Below are 16,357 nucleotides of genomic sequence, written 5' to 3' on the forward strand. Positions count from 1 at the left end.
CATGTGAATGGAAACAAAAATTGAACTACCATCAACCCCTATTTAAATTTGAACAGGTGTGTGTGTCTGTGTCTGTATCAACAAGTGCCATCACAAACGGAGACAACAGACTTGTAACTATGGTTACTGCTTCACCGGTTTCTGTTAGGGAAGTTTCACCCTCTGCTTACTTTTGTGTGTGTGTGTGTGTGTGTGTGTGTGTGTGTGAGTTTGTATGCATGCACGTGTGATGGGTGTGTAATGGGTGTGTGCTGGTGCATTCCTCTCTCTAACACTGGACAGATGTGGTATGAAAGGCAGGTATGAGGACGATGTGGCTGCCTGAAGTCATGATAAGAATGTCTGCAAATAATAAAGATTTTAAAATCAACATAAATGGCAAATTATATAATTCTGTCTTTCATTTCATAGCTGGGATCACCTTGGGAGCCAAACTGTAAGTGTAAGCGTCATGTTGGTGCAGTAAAGGTCTGATCAGTGTTGAGAGCAGCTTCCAAAATGGAGTGGAATTTATCATGCTTTTTTCTCTGCAAAATAGTGTGATCTTATTTATTCTGAACTGAACAATTTATAGTACTGTAGTAGTGTTGCACTGATATGGATGCATGTTTTTTTATTGGTTGATGGCGCAGCAAAACCTGCAACGTGGCTATGACACCTTGAGGATATTATTTTGGCTGTTATAAGTGGGCTGGTGGGCAGGTAGATCTGCGGGACTTCTTCAAAAAGAAGAAAACTACAGGTGTGAGAAACGTCAGGAGTCATAATGATTATTTTCTATAATTTAGCCTACACTGTTTGACGCGGGGCAAAAGAGAAACAGAGATTAAACAAAGATTAGATATCTAGTTGACATTTTAAAAACAAAATTATATTAATGAAGAAAAAAAAAACATTAGGCCATATTTCACCCTCAACAGGATGTTGCCAGGCAACACAATAAACGGGAAGTCAAGATTAACCTAGTTTGAATTTTGTTGTTCAAGTGGCAGGTAATCACTGTCAAAGAGAGGAAGCTCTTTGTGTGTTGATCTCACGTAAGCCCAAATAAAATTTGACTAAGGATCATGGGAGCACAAAGGCGTTTACTTTAGTATGTGCTGAATTTTGTGCAGGAGAGGATGAGTAGAGGTTTGATAACTATACATTTAAAGTTTGGATAAGATAAAAGTGCCATGAGTATTAAGTTATGTTAAGTTACACTTTATTGATCCCCCTGGGGAAATTTGACCTCTGTATTTGACCCATCCTGACTACTTAAAAGCAGTGGTCAGCCACAGTGCAGTGCCTGGGGAACAGTGCCTTGGTTCAGGGCATTGGCAGGAGTATCTGGCACCTAACATCCCTAACTTGCATGTCTTTTGAATATACAATTACCTTTGTGCTGTTACAATATAAACAAAAAGGTAAACAGCTGGTCCCCTACCCTCCATGCTGTCTTCGCCACTATCAAATTGTTTGTCTCCATAAGAACCCACCATCCCCCCTGAAATTTATGTACAAATATAATACTTTGTCATTGTCACTTCTGTTTTTTCTAGAGACTTTTGCCTAGTATACTAATTTTATATAGATTTGGTGGTGGTTTTATTGTAAAATGGGAGTCGCCTCCTGACTAAAGAAAGGAACCAGCAGCACATAAATTACGACACCACAGGTTGTGCTGTAAGCAAGACCGAAACCCATGACATCATGTTTGATGCCTCAGCCAGCAGAGCCACACAGCCTCCACTTCAGCCAGTGTTTGAATGAACGGCTGCTCTAACTGTGTGTGTGTGTGTGTGTGTGTGCTGGTGACCTGAATGAGCTGCATTGTGCTCTGGATCTAGGAATGTCCTCTAGCACATTACCACACACACGCACACACGCACACAAAGCAAAACAGCATTTATGGGATGCTTTCAGTTTGATACCATCATGATGTGTGTGATGGGTGGAACTGCTTCGAGAAAGTGCTTCTGCAACACACGAAAGGAAACACACACACGCACACACGCGGGATCTAGCCAGCACACAGGCTTGACAGCACACTCCAGCAGGTAAACGTTCAGTTGCAGAACAGACAGGAACAGTGAATCTGCTATGAAGACGCTCCTCAGCCTCCTCTTCCTCTCCCTCCTCCTCTCTCCAGGTGCGTAGGTCGACCTCAGACCTCCTAGTCCTGCTCAGACAAGAGCAGGACTAGGATTGCAGGACATCAGGTTCTTAGCCCAGAGGCAGTGACTCGACCCTTGTAGGGGGGTCTGGGGAAACATTTTGTTTTTCAGTTGCTAAATACATCAATCTGTTGCAATTTGAGAAATGACATCATCTAAAACATTTCTGGGGGAAAAGCAGGAAAACAAAATGACTGTTCCCTTCCTGAAAAAGTCATGTTGTTCAAGTGGGATCAAAGATGCTCTTCAGAATATTGATCTTCGGAGATCAATGCAAATTCAATAATGGCTCAGTTGAACTGACTGTACCTGGTAACTTTCAGGTTGTGCCATTGGTCAGTTTCTACTCAATAATGTACTGAAATTAAGTGTGAACAGGTTTGGTACCTTTTTACATCATATATACTGTACAGTACATGATAATGTTAGGTCACAGAGTAAGATGAAAAGCATATACTTACTTTTGATTGTATCTAGAAATACAGTCACATTATAACCAACTAACACAGATGTTAATCTGACCTTGAGAACAAGTTCCAGTGAACGGATGGATACAAAACTCAGAAAGGTTTTTATATCAGAGTGGTTGTTGCTGAAACAAAAATTTGCACATATTTTGCACTGTGATTTTGTACTGATGTTTGTTCAACTGGTTTTTGAAGACCTACACACCATTCTTTTCAGTGGCTTCAGATGGGAGAATTTTGGGGGATTTTTTATTTGTAACTTTCTATCTTTAAGGTTTTTCTAGTTTGGGAATTCTCTCTCTCTCTAGACAAACACCTGTAGTCAAACTGAAAGTCAAATCTATTAAACCCCAGTCCACCCAGCTTCAAATTTGACAGTTTTGACACATGCATAGCTGTGAGTCAGTAGGTTTTGTTGATTAGGATACAGTACAGTAAGTATGGCTGGATTTACACTGGAGTAGAAAATACGTCTCTCCTTGATCTGCACAGCTCACACTGTTAGAAGCCTGTGACAAAAGTCTGCACCTTTTTTTTCTCAAAGAACGTATTGTATCTCTTGTGTTGTTTCAATGATGACAGTAAGCCAGCCAAATCTAACTCCAACTCCAGTCAATTCACTTCCTTTCTACTCCATTGTGTATTTTTTTTAATAATAATGATGCTCATAGTCTTTTCTAAACTAGACACCAACCACTCCTGGCACCCGGCGCAGTCAGTCAACCACAAATAACAGCCTATCTCAAAATAAATTCTCATGCTCTCAACATAAAATACCTATAAAATCTCAAAGGAATATATAAAAAGACATCCAGGTCAACACTGACTACATAAGTTGACAGCCTAAAATGAAAGGTTTAGTGAATAAATTAAGTGGTAGGCTATACTAAAACAGACCAGGACTTTCCCTGGCCCCGTCTGTGAGATTTAGGACGATGCAAGACCAAACACCAAACCACCAAACTAAAATAAAAAGGGAATGTCCCAAACATCAAAATGCTGATGTCCTTAACAAAAAAAAATGTCAGGCACAATATTTTTTTGTTTCTCTTGCTTCTTAAAATGCCCTAATAGTGTTTTCCATAGGAGTTTATGAATGGATTCCAATAGCTTTATGTGTGCAGAGTACTTGCACAGTTTTCATGGTTTGCTATTCATTTTACTTCGGCTTTTTCCCTGATAATAAAGACTTCCATAAATTCCCAAGATCCCAGAGTTTGATTCACTTCAATTTACATGTATTTGTTTTCAGAGTTGCTGTAATGTCCCTCTATTTTTGCCTTGTGTTGTTTTTTCATATCCCTAGTGTTGTCGTTGGAGTGCTATGTGTGCAATTCTTCTACCACCAATGAAGAATGCAACCAGAGCAGTCAGAAATGCCAGGTGCCGCTGGACACATGCATGACCATCGTCGACATCTTAGGTAACACTGGACAGCATCACATCCCAAGGCAACAACACTACTTGCAAACTTTTATAAAACCCAGAAGGGTTTATCTGAACGTCTTACTGGACCGTTGTATCTGACTAATTGTCTACTAGGACTATAAAGATCCTCAATGATTAGTACTGGTTTACCACTGACTCTGATTGGATTATTAAAGGACATTTTGATCAGTGAGGAGTTTAACTAAAGCTTTGGTCCCATATGAGCAATATGTTCAGTGCCAGTATACTAAGAACTGAGAAAGACTTTGGCTGATTCAACTACAGCATTGCACATCCTCTAAAACCTTGGTTAACCAAATTCTGAATTTGGGGCACAGCAGTAATTGGAAGATTTAAGGCTAAAATAACTGATGGAAACAAATGTCTCAGCAAATATCTCAACTAATGTAACTCCCCTCCCACACAGCATCTATCCTGCATTAGTGCTGTGGGATTTTCCAAAGAATTCCTCCTGGTTGTGGAGCAACAGGGCAACAGTACAGCAGCAATGTAGCTAGCATGTAATAGTGGGATTTTTGCAATGACGTCTACATGTTATGTCACTCTCTCTGCCTCTCCCTCTCACTCCAACATCCTCTGTGTGTGTGTGTGTGTGTGTGTGTTGTTCAGGTAATAGGAAAGCCATAGTGAAGCACTGTGCCAGCAGGGCCACATGCATGGGAGCTGCCTCTACTGCCTCAGTCGACGCCGACGGCAACGGAAACACCATCAACTGCTGCAGCAGCAGCAACTTCTGTAACTTTAGTGGAGCTAACGTTGTTCATGTACACATGGTACTGCTGGTTCAGTCTCTATGTGTATTACTGCTGATTTTACACTGAAGTCGGCAACATGCTGATACAGTCAACAGTTGTACAGGCAAAAACCTGTGTGACTTTAATGGAGCTTCTGTTGCACACATACAGTACACAACACTGCTACTGTATTGTAGTGTTCTCTGGTAAACAGCACTAAATATATCTGAATATATTATAATGTAAATATAATGTAGAGTATGTTGAGTTGTAGCATCAGTTACCTAACTCCATTGGAGTTGGTATTAATCCCACATTGCACATGTATGCTATTTACAATATTGAGACTTATAAGACAATGTAAGTGTGGCACTGGCTTACAGTAACCTGGTCCCCAAGTGGCTGTATTGTATACTATGTGAACACTGAATGTTATGTTATGTTAGGTATTGTGTGTATTATGGCTTTGACCCTCACCGAGTACAAATTCTTCAGCAATGTTATACAGTTTATATTGAAACCTCAGGGATTGAACTTGATTGTCACTCCTAACTGAAAAACACATGTAATATTGTGCTTGAGTATTCTGATGGAGAGTCCACACTACAACCTAAAATCCAATTAAGTCTGATCAAAATGGATTGAATGGACCTGGTCTCCGCTTTGTAGCAAGAACGACAATTTTAAACGGAAACAATCTCTATAGTAAAATATTGTTAAAAACCGTTAAACACAATAAAATGTTGACATAAATGTCTACAAATTCCCTTTATATTTTGCATAGAACTTCAACCAAATATATGCAAACTAATGCATTACAAAAGAATACAATTGAAATTGCAATACTGAATACTGTACCCTGTGGGTTAGGGTTAGGGTTAGGCCTTTAACTGTATCTAGCTGTGGTCATCATCTATACTAACACTGATATAATCACACTGTGTAATAATTTAGTCATGAAGATGGAGCCAACATCATACACATAGAAACAACATTGGTGCTGCTACTTCTCTATCTGCTACTGACAGACGTGACATTATGTTATAGTGGCACTGATATTAACCTGTGTAACTTCATTGGAGCTGTACTTGCATATAGCAGGCTACTCTTTTATACCACTATGTTTTACAGACTGACCTGAGACAATATTAATGCAACACACAGATGTAATTACCAGGCATCAGTGTGTCGCTGATTGAATTAAACCAAATCTTCTCCCCCAATTCTGATATGAATATTTTAATAAATACTCTGAAATTCTAGACACTTTGTAAATAAATATTTTGAGAGATGGTTTCACTTGTAAAGACATCTGTTCTCAAATAAAGCTCTCTCATGGATAAGAATGTGGACAGACCGTTTTCCATTTTGGCATTATTTTATTTCATTGTTTTTTCCTCCTATTTGACAAGATGGCCGACTTAGCCCAGAAGACAAAATAAAAACCAGTGTTTACTAGTAGGAGTCCTGTACAGTTTACCAGCGAGACACACCAGTATAGCACACAATATACCAACATGGGCAGATTTATGCAACAACAAGGAAATAAAATAATTTCTCATCCCTGTGATGCTCAGATATTTGATAGTTTCATTGCTGGCTAAACGTGGAAATCAAATCTGGGTAAGATAAGGTAAAAGAAAATTGGGATTTTTTTTGTTGCTGTGCAAATCCACTGATATTCATACCAGTATATCACACTGTACTAGTATGGTCACCAGCACATTTCATATAGCAATATGTAATACTCCAAGTGGGGTCAGTATTAACAAAGAGACGGGTGTATTTTCAGTTCAGTGTTCTGTGTCTGCAAGAGAGGAAAGGTTCCAGTTCTGTGGTTCCACATTTCCTGTGTGTGTTGTTTCCCTGGGGACTGTTCTAAGGGGTGACACCAGAAACAGGGGGACAGTTTTAAAGTATGACACCTGACAGAAACTCGGGACTCGAAGCACAAAAGGTTCCAGTTGTGTGGTTCCACATCTGCTGTGTTGGTTTGTTCCCCTGGTGGGGGGTTTAAAGGTGTGACACCAGTCTGTGAAGGGCCGACTCTGAGAACAACTGGACGACTGTGGGATTGTGGGAGAAATGAGGAGACACTGCCGTCACAGCCAGACAGAGCTGGAGTGTAACTCGTGCTCAGTGACTCGTCTGGAACATCTTGCATTGAACTGTAGTGTGTGTGTGTGTGTGTGTGTGTGTGTGTGTGTGTGTGTGAAACTGTAAAGGTCCTGTACACACTGAGCATGCCCACATACATGATCCTGCCTGTGACAACGTTGTCCGCTCCTCCTCCTTCCTCCCAGTCGAGCGGGAAGTATCCAGTCACTCAGTCTGCATCTTCAGAATCCACCTTCTGTTTCTGCTCATCAGAGTCAATGCTGGGATTGAATATCTGCCTGTATTCCAAGTTTCAAACTGAATGCTTTCTGACTGGAGGAAGAATACACTGACTGTCTGAGCCATGCCTGCTCAAAACAACACCAAAAAAAAAGAAAAAGAAAAATGGAGCCAGCCAATAAAAAAAGAGTGGAGTAGATGAGCGTGTATCCTGTCTGCGGTGTCTACCAGACAGAGTTGGATTCTTCACAGTTGGGAGTCTTTAAAACCTGCTCAGATAGGAGCTGAGGAAGACTGCAGGAGAGAGGAGAGAGGGAGCAGGGAGAGGGGAGAAAGGAGAGGAGGAGGGTGAGGAGAGAAGGAGCGAAGGAAGGGAGGGGAGGAAGAGGCGGAGGAGGAGGAGAGAGGGGAGGGAAGGGTTGAGTTCTTCAGGCTGGACTGTCCTCCAGGTTTAATTAATCTGCTCTTCCCATCCCTCCCTCCTTCTCCTCCTCCTCCTAAATTGGGGAGTCTATAAAACCTGGTGTGAAGGGAGGAAGACTGGAATAGACAGGGGAAAGGAGGGAGGAGAGGTGGAGGGAGGGAGGCAGCGTCCTCCAGCCTTATGACCAAACCTAGACTGTCCTATCAGCACCACAAATCACCAGAGCTGAAAACATGTCTCATCTGATCCGCCCCTTGAAAAGCATCCATGGAGAAAACAGAGGTATTTCAACTCAGGAGGGAGCTCACATCCAGGGGATATTTCACGTTTCTAACATGGCTGCTGGCTGATGTCTAGTCCACTCCTCCTGTACTTTAGTCATATGGGTGTTGTGTTTCAGAGTTTCTAGTTTTTGAAATGTCCATTCTTATTCTAACCCCGGAGATATGCTGCAGTCCACACGTAGTCCGATCAGGTCCCTGTTCTGCAAGCTGGATTCCACCAAGTCCGACGGAGTCAGGCAATATACTACCATTCAGCCTCAATTCCAGACCGATCTCATCAATTCAAGACTGGTTCTCTACTATAAATAAAGTGTTTCTGTCAGAGGTTCTTAAACCTTTTAACCCTGGGACCCAAACTGAGTAAATAGTCACTTCAGGTCCAGACCCGTAGTTTAAGAAGCACCGGTGTGTTCCAGCCTTCTCTCAGCTCCTCCTCCTCTCATCTTTCAATTCCAGTCCAAAGAGACTGAAGCTGCCAAGTCCCTGATTCAGGAGTCGTTTTTGCTCTGTTCTCCTATTAAGAGAGTCACAGTGGTGTGGAGAGTTCAATCCCAAAAGAATCGACGACCTCGGTTCCCACAGCAGTCCCTATCCTTGCGGCCCAGAGATGGAGTCAGCTTCTGATGATTCTTCATCGACTGTTGTCAAGATATCGGAGCCGTTGATTCTCCATTGATTTAGTCCTTAGATATAAAGCAGTCAGCTCCATTCATTCTCATGTCAGGAGTCACGATTGACCTCATGAATCCAGGAGTCTTTTATTCACCGCAGCCAACGGCAACCGTAACGATGCTGTCCGTCAAATCCCAGACCAGCTCCTATGGGTCAGCTCAGCTGGCTTGGGGCTAGTGTGGGCGGGACTGGGCCATCATCTTGAGCCGTGATTGGTCGATGACATCCAACAGGTTCTTGGCATCAACAGCGAGGGCATGAGCCGCCGTCAACATCTGTTTCTTATAGTCCTGTTGGAGACTAGGATAGAAAATATAAAAACATACATTACTTACATAACATAGATTTTACTAACCAGTAGACATACAGTATAATATCATTATTATTCTTCTTCATTCAGCCGGAGAATAAAAATACGGTATTAAAAATTGTAAGTCAAAACTTTGTCTCGGAGTTTGCCTTTATTGCTGCAGTAACTGACAGCTGATGTCTCCCTTGTGAAAACATTACCCTGTCATAACCCGTTGATCAAGCCCAACTATTGAAAATATAATGGAACATATTAAATATACATTGACATCAGTGGGAAAATCACCTGCTTTTTGCAGGGAAATGACAAAATGATATATAGAATATCTGAATTAAACTGAATTTATTAGTGTCCTTTAATGGAATGTTAATGTGTCCTGTGATAGACTGCATTCAATACATAGATAGACATAACAGACTGTAACTGTAGAATGTATCAGACAAAAAGGGCAGAGATGCACAGTGTGTAATACATGGACATTACATAAAGTCATCACATATAAGGCACAGCAAAATAAATATTTTAGTAGATTTCCAAGTTGTTGGTATTTGCACCTACCTGGTCATCACATATTGTTGGGCTAGCTTCATTTTCCCAATTAGCTCTGCCAAGTCAGAGTTCAAAAGCTTTTGGGCCATCTCGATCTGTTATAACAAAGAATACCAGAGCATAAAACATTAATATATGACTTCAAACATTCATCTTCTTTATCAACTCAACAAGGTTAAACTTTAAGCAGCATCTCTATCTGTTATAGCATAGAAGAAAAATACAAGGTAACCGTGATACAAATGTAATTTAAAATCTTTTAGCCATCTATCTATACTATGAAAATATAACGGTACACTTCCATAATACTCAATGTTGTAAGCATATATGAATTATTTCATTATGGTCTGGGCCAGTACCCACCAGGCTAAACTTCACAACATTCATTGCTGTCCGAAGCGAGCAGCGACAATGCTGACCCAGAGAGATGACTCTCCACCCCTTTCAAAAATAACTAGGGATTTTTAATGTTCACAGTCAACCAACAGTCTCTAAATAACATGCTTCTTCCATTTTTTCCACCACACTTTTACGTTCAGCTGGTGATTTCACAATGATCCCACGCTTAGTCTTGTACACTCATCTCATTTTAGAATAACACAGTTTTTCCCCTTTTTTTTTGTTGCCGTCTGTTATTGTGTAATGACTGTTTGACAGAGTGTGTGTATGATGATGTATGAGATGAGTATTGGAAACACTGTGTGTATTATACTGTATATACTGTATGTTACAATCAGATGGTTTGATCTTAATCCTTTCTCGTTCACGTCTCGTATTCTCACTGCGGACCGGCACTCATGCGAACCTTATATAGCTTGGAATGGATGAGAGAGAGAGAAAGAGAAAGAGAGCGAGAGTGTGTGTGCCTTTACCTCTCTATGCGTACTGGCAGGGAGTTGTGGAATGGTCTCATCCACTGTGGCCAGTAACGTCCTCAACGCCAGACCCACATCCTGAAACACACAAACACACACACACTACAGTTTAACATCTGCTTCACTTTCAAAACATTTTTTCATTTTTTTCTCATGAGTTACTTAACCTTGAGGGGCAAGATAAAGAAACACAAGATTGGTAAATTGATTGATTTCTCCTTTGGCTTTTAAAAAGACATTGAAAAAAGGAAAATTCAAGTAAACCAGGAGGATGTATTGCCTTGTCTCCATTAGTTCTGTTCAGGCCACTGAGCCCTGGTTTAGTATGCAGGACTTGGTTTACATCTCCATTGGTGACCCAGCAAGTCAAAATTATAAATTGATGAGCACATCTCACATACCTGGAATCAATGTTTATTTTCTGCACCAGTGCAAGAGCCCAAACCAATGAGAGACGACTGACTGGCAGTCGACCAGACAGAGCATGAATCTAAACTAGCCAATGGAGGCAAGGCCACAGCATATTGCTGATATCAACTGCATTGGCCCAAAATAAAACACCATTAAAAAGTAATAGTAAGTGATAACAAATAAAAGCCCAAAACAGGATTACAGATAATAACACAAGCAAAAAATAAAATAAATATTTCCAATGTTTAGCTTGAGGTTTAAACATGAATCAAAAATTAGTCCTAAACATTTAGAGAGACAAACTGGAAATTGAAAGTGAGCTGCCAAGGCACTCTGCTGAGTAAGGTCCCCGGTGAGGAGTGAGATAATATTGGCACCATGTCTCTTTTACCTTGACCATGGGGACGTATTCCTCTGGAGGAGCTGGCTGGATCTTGCTGGACATTTCGATCACAGCTTTGACCAATCCCGTCACGTTCTCATACACCTTGTCATTAGAGCGATCCAGATTGGCTGTGGGGGGCGGGCTTATCTCCTGGGGCTGCAGCTGGACCAATGAGAGCACAAACAACAGTGAGCGGCAGGCTTACTGAGCGAAGAAAGAGCAACAGGCTCGTTTCAGGACGGGGCAGCCAGGAGATGATACACAGAAAATGCAGATGGGCTATATGAGCTTCATGACAACATATTGTTGTCATAATTATTGGCACAACTGCCCATACAACGCGTGATAGTGATGTTCATGATTCATGGCTTTGAGGTTTTGTCCACTGAGGGCCTCTCGGTACAGCACTGACTGTTTTCTCCTGCTTTACAGTGGAAAGATTTTGTTGAACTAAGCATGGTTTTGGCACTATGCACATCTGGTGGTAAAAAGTGAAATAATTTCAACTTTAGGAAGAAGGTCACTGCTTTTCAAATACTGATTTTCAACAGGTGCAGATTAAGAGCAGGAGCCATGACTAAAAATTCTCCCAAGCATCTGCTGAGCGCTGTAAGCTTAAAAAACAGAAGACGAGGTGCTCAGTGGACATAGAGCTTACAAAGTGTAGTTCTGTATTCTGGCCGCTAGATGGGAGTGCAAAACTGGCACAACCACACACACAATCATGATGACTTAATCAACACTTAATGAGGCTGGGCTCACACTACACAACAGGTTTATCCCCAATGGACCAAGTGCATAAACATGGCAGACTCCTGGACGGACATTATTCAGTCCTCCTGGTTCACCCCACAGTGCATACACGGTATTTCTGAACTTACTCTGCCACTTCCACATTTATCTGCCCTCTCATCTCCTTCTCTGTTCCCTCTCCTCTAGATCTGGCTGGCTGTCCTCACCTGACCCTTGGTTGTCTGTGTACGTGTGGATTGTGAATACAAGGATTCGGGCAACTGTGGCACAAAACTAGCATGTCATTCAACCTCTCCCACTTTGAATCGCTCCTCTGCTCCTTCTCTGAAGCAATCTCTGCTGCTAAATCAACCTTGTAACGTTATAAAATCCAATCATCTGTATCTAACCAGAATCTGTATCTAACCACAAGAATCCTATCCCACTCTCCCACATCTTCCTCCTCTACTTGCTGTAAATTGCTCTTGACAGAAGTTAAAATAAGATTCTTTCTACTCCACTCCTTAGCCCTTATTTCTCTTCTTTCGTCTCCATGCACTTCTCTATCGTATATAATTATGTTAGGGTCTCAAGAATATTTTATTAAATCTACTGGTCGGACACTATGGCTCTGACCCTTGCAGTTGTTATGATTGGTTGTAATTTTGGTGATCTACACAATTAAGCTTATTCTACTGTGACACTCAGTGTAAGTCACTCTGGTCTGCATAAGAGCGTCAGCTGAATGTGTAAAATATGTAAAATGCTAAGTGGATGTTAATAGCTAGTTTGCACTGTGGGACAGTGAAATACCTTCATGCAATCTTTATGCACTTACTCCATTTGGCTCATCATCAAAGAGTTTTTCAGAGCACCCTAGTCTAGAAAACTGTATAATTAGTGCATAATTAGTTCAAAACCTCTTCTAGTGTGAATAAGATCAAAGAAATCTGCAGGATTATCAAGTGTGATATCAGGGCTTAGAAGCTTTGTTAGTGTCAGTATCACAAAACAAAACAAAACGGTTTCCATTTTAGAACAAGTTGGATATTAGTTCTGAGGGGAATAACACAAGACAAACGAGGAACATGGCAAGTTTCCCACGTAACAAAAGGGGAAATTACATAATGGAATGAATATGCTGACAATGTTTGATTTATTTGATTGACTGATTGATCAAAGAACTGATGGAAGAAGGGATCAAGACAAATCCCTATGTGATCAACTAGGAGACAAGACGCACAGTAAACACACACAGACAGTGTGCTGCTTACCCGCCAGGGCTAGGGTCAACAGTAAGGCAGAGGGCAGGAGGAGGAGGAGGAGAGGAGGAGAGGAGGAGGGGTGGGAGAGAGGGAGAGAGAGGGAGCAGCCAAAGGAAAAGAAGATAAAGGAAAATATTAATGCTCTAAGCATTACAAAAACATGCAATGTGTGTGTATTTGTGCAAGTGGTATATCCTTGTTAATATGTCCATGTGACACTGTTCTTATGGGTAACAATTGGGTGATAATATGTGTGTGTTTGTATCTATATGTTTCTACGCATATTTGTGTGCAAGTGTTTATATTTTGTTTGTGTGTGCATGTGTGCATAAAAAGTGTGTGTGTGTGTGCGTGTGTGTGTGTGCGTGTGTGTATACCTTGAGTCCGTCGTTGTAGCTGTCCCCAGTATTTAGACAGGCCAGACTGCCCAGGTGGCTAGGGGCCCCGGGTCGGGGCGGTTTCTTAGGGGGGGCAGCATGCTCTGCAGGAAATAACATTTAAAGTGAATATGTTTCCCAAGTCAGCGCCCACTCTTCTCCTTTGCAATACATATAAGTCTTTGTTTTGTTTTTTTAAAGATTTATTTTAGGAATTTTTATGCTTTATTGAGAGAGAGACAGGAAGGTATGGGAGAGAGAGGGGGGAGGACATGCAGCAAATGACCGCGGGCCAGATTCGAACCCGGATCGCTGTGGGAAGGACTGAGCCTTAGGTACGCGCTCTACTCGGTGAGCCACCAGCTACCTTAGTCCCTCAGCAGCACTCAGTTTGGAGTCTGCACACTCAATGGCAGTTCACATTAAATCAAAATCAATATCAACACTTCACTGAAGCAAAATTCTTTTTTGAGTGGATTAAGACTCGGTTCCTGAAATATCAGATATCTTGGAACTTGAACTGAAAATGTCCCCATTCTAAAGCTATTTTTAGAGGAATGTGTTATTATTTTCCCTGTATTGCACTGTGTGCAGGGGTTGGTGCAGTCATGCTACAGTACAGAACGTACTGCACTTGACACACTCTGTCTGAGGCCACATAAACACAGGTTGGCTCTCACTAGGAGGCTACCAGGCTGTACAGTTCACATCAGATTTCCATATTATGGCAATAGACTGAATACTCTGCAGACAGACAAACTGAGAGAAGCAGATATTGATGCTGCTCAAATAAGAAAGAAACAGAGAGAGAAAGAGAGAGAGGGAGAGAGAGAGAGAGAGAGAGAGAGAGAGAGAGAGAGAGAGAGAGAGAGAGAGAGAATTGTAGTGGGAGAGACATCTATAAACTGAGAACGAAGGAGAGCAAAACAGAGCTACATGATATATACATTGGGAGATGAAGAGAGAGACAGACAGAGAAGGGAGAATAAAACAATAGTGGTTGTGAGACTGTAATTACAGAGGCTAACAAGCCTGTCTATTACCTGGCTTGCCAACGGGCTGGTATATGTGCTGGTTTCCTGTCTGCACAAACAAACAAACACAACGACAAAACAACTGGTTAGAAATATCCACAGACACACAGTTACAGCAAGCGCGCACACACAGAAACAGAAGCTTCACAGGAACTGTCAGCTAGTTTTCTTCACACAACAGTGGGTCTTGATTTGGTCTTGTTAAAAAAAACAAAAACAAAAACAAAAAACAAAAAAACAGCAGTTGTATGATTCATAGTCATCTCCAGTCTAAGCGTTTCCAATGGTGCTTGTTATAGCAGGACGTCACTTATATACGGTATATAAAAAAACAAACATTTTGTTTGGCTGTGCAACGATAACAGAAATGATGTTTCCTCTGTTACCTCTACCTATCACAAAAAGAAAAAGAAAAAACACAGAAACACAGTTTATCTTAATGATTTGATGGTTGGAAGCATGAAATAATGCCGCTCTGTAGTGGTGACAGGCATGTGACACATCGACTTCTGTTGTATTAATATTGAATCTTTGTTTTTAGAGTTGTTCTCTCTTGTTTTTGTCTCAGAAGGCAGTACAGAGGGTTTGCAGAGGGTTTAGAAAGCCTTGGTGCCATCGGAGTGTTGTGGTCTGACAACCACCGACACCCAAAATACTCTACTACAGCCTTACACACACACACACACACACACACACAGAGAGAGAGAAACTCAACGAGGGAGATTTTCCCACCACAAACCACAGCCATTCAATGGGAGGAGGAGGACAAGCGAGATGAATTGCAGACAGACAGAAATATCTGGCCCATGGCAACTTCAAACTGCTAAAACAACTTCAGCAAACATCGGGGACGACATGCATAAACAACTCAACGGGTTGAAACAAAACACAGAAACACTGAATTTCAGCTTGGAAACATGATATTTAGCTCTTTGGATTCTAGCTTTAGGATAAAGTTACACAAAAGCTTTGCTCAACAACTTAATTTAGTTCCAGGAAGAAGAAACTAAAATCACTGGAGGCTTGGAAAAAACTTTACGACTTCTATTCTGTTTCAAGTCTACAGAAGGATATGAAGGGAGGGAAGGAGTGCTGAAGCGACTTTTCAACACCATCCGTGTTAAAGCTGTAAAGATGTAGAGGTAGCAACATATTACCACAGTTTGCCTTTCTTAATGCAAAAGTGCATGCATCACCTAACCCTAACTTCTACTGGTGCTTTTTTAACCCTCACTTTCTGAAAAATAATCTGGTTAGCTCTCTTAAATTATCACAACAACAGATATGATGTGTTTTCTGTTGCCTTTCTCTCACAGGCAGTGGGATTTTAGCTATTTAACAGTTAGTGTGATCAAATTCAAGCATGTTTTCAGCGATGATAGGAAGTCTTCAAAATGTGTTTATGAATATGCATGTGACCCATTGACTTTTAGTGCAAATTAGCACATGCTGTGGGAAAAGTAACAAGTTGTCGGCTGTCCCATGTACACTGGCTAATGTGTTAAAAACAACACCTTTTAAAGTGTAAGATATACATCTTTGACTGCATCTGGAGGCCCACAGAAACTTTCTGAGACAAATTCCACCGCATTTTCTCTCATAGTGTTTTTCACACCCTCAATGTTAAAAGCTAATTATAGATGGAGTGATTTGGGCAGAGCCCAGTAAACCAAAGGCTGCTAGCATGCTGATTTACTGTGGGTAACACTGGGACAGAGAGATGGGTTAAGATGGCTACTTTGTTTCCTTGCAACAGCATTCTATTAATAACTGGCAATGTTATGGGAATCCATTGACCCCTCATAGCTGACCCCGCCCCTAACAGGTCACTTCCTGTCCCTGATCAATCCCCTGGGCTCTAATCAAAACAAACACATGCTTCAGCCAATCGCAGTG

The 16,357-nt window shown here is 41.3% G+C and overlaps 1 protein-coding gene and 1 long non-coding RNA gene across 2 annotated transcripts in view; one reads left to right on the top strand and one right to left on the bottom strand.

Annotated features, from left to right (window-relative positions):
* The first annotated feature begins 1,920 nt into the window (after positions 1–1,920).
* Positions 1,921–4,700, top strand: LOC139649121 (uncharacterized). Its single transcript, XR_011695592.1, has 3 exons — positions 1,921–2,039; positions 3,930–4,046; positions 4,682–4,700. It is a non-coding gene; the product is annotated as an uncharacterized lncRNA (long non-coding RNA).
* Positions 4,701–4,895: 195 nt separating this feature from the next.
* The window catches only part of LOC139649120 (focal adhesion kinase 1-like), a 63,110-nt gene continuing 51,648 nt past the window's right edge, over positions 4,896–16,357 (bottom strand). Inside the window, 7 exon segments of the mRNA XM_071525435.1 lie at positions 4,896–8,823; positions 9,392–9,477; positions 10,255–10,335; positions 11,060–11,215; positions 13,060–13,068; positions 13,428–13,531; positions 14,471–14,510. Coding sequence (XP_071381536.1) covers positions 8,697–8,823; positions 9,392–9,477; positions 10,255–10,335; positions 11,060–11,215; positions 13,060–13,068; positions 13,428–13,531; positions 14,471–14,510 — 603 coding nt within the window. The 3' untranslated portion in view covers positions 4,896–8,696.

The sequence above is a fragment of the Centroberyx affinis genome, unplaced genomic scaffold, assembly GCF_046629955.1.
Source record: "Centroberyx affinis isolate AG114_WGS23_722 - 3 ecotype Tasmania unplaced genomic scaffold, CSIRO-AGI_Caff_v1 ptg001293l_1, whole genome shotgun sequence".
In the NCBI taxonomy this organism is placed as follows: Eukaryota; Metazoa; Chordata; class Actinopteri; order Beryciformes; family Berycidae; genus Centroberyx; species Centroberyx affinis.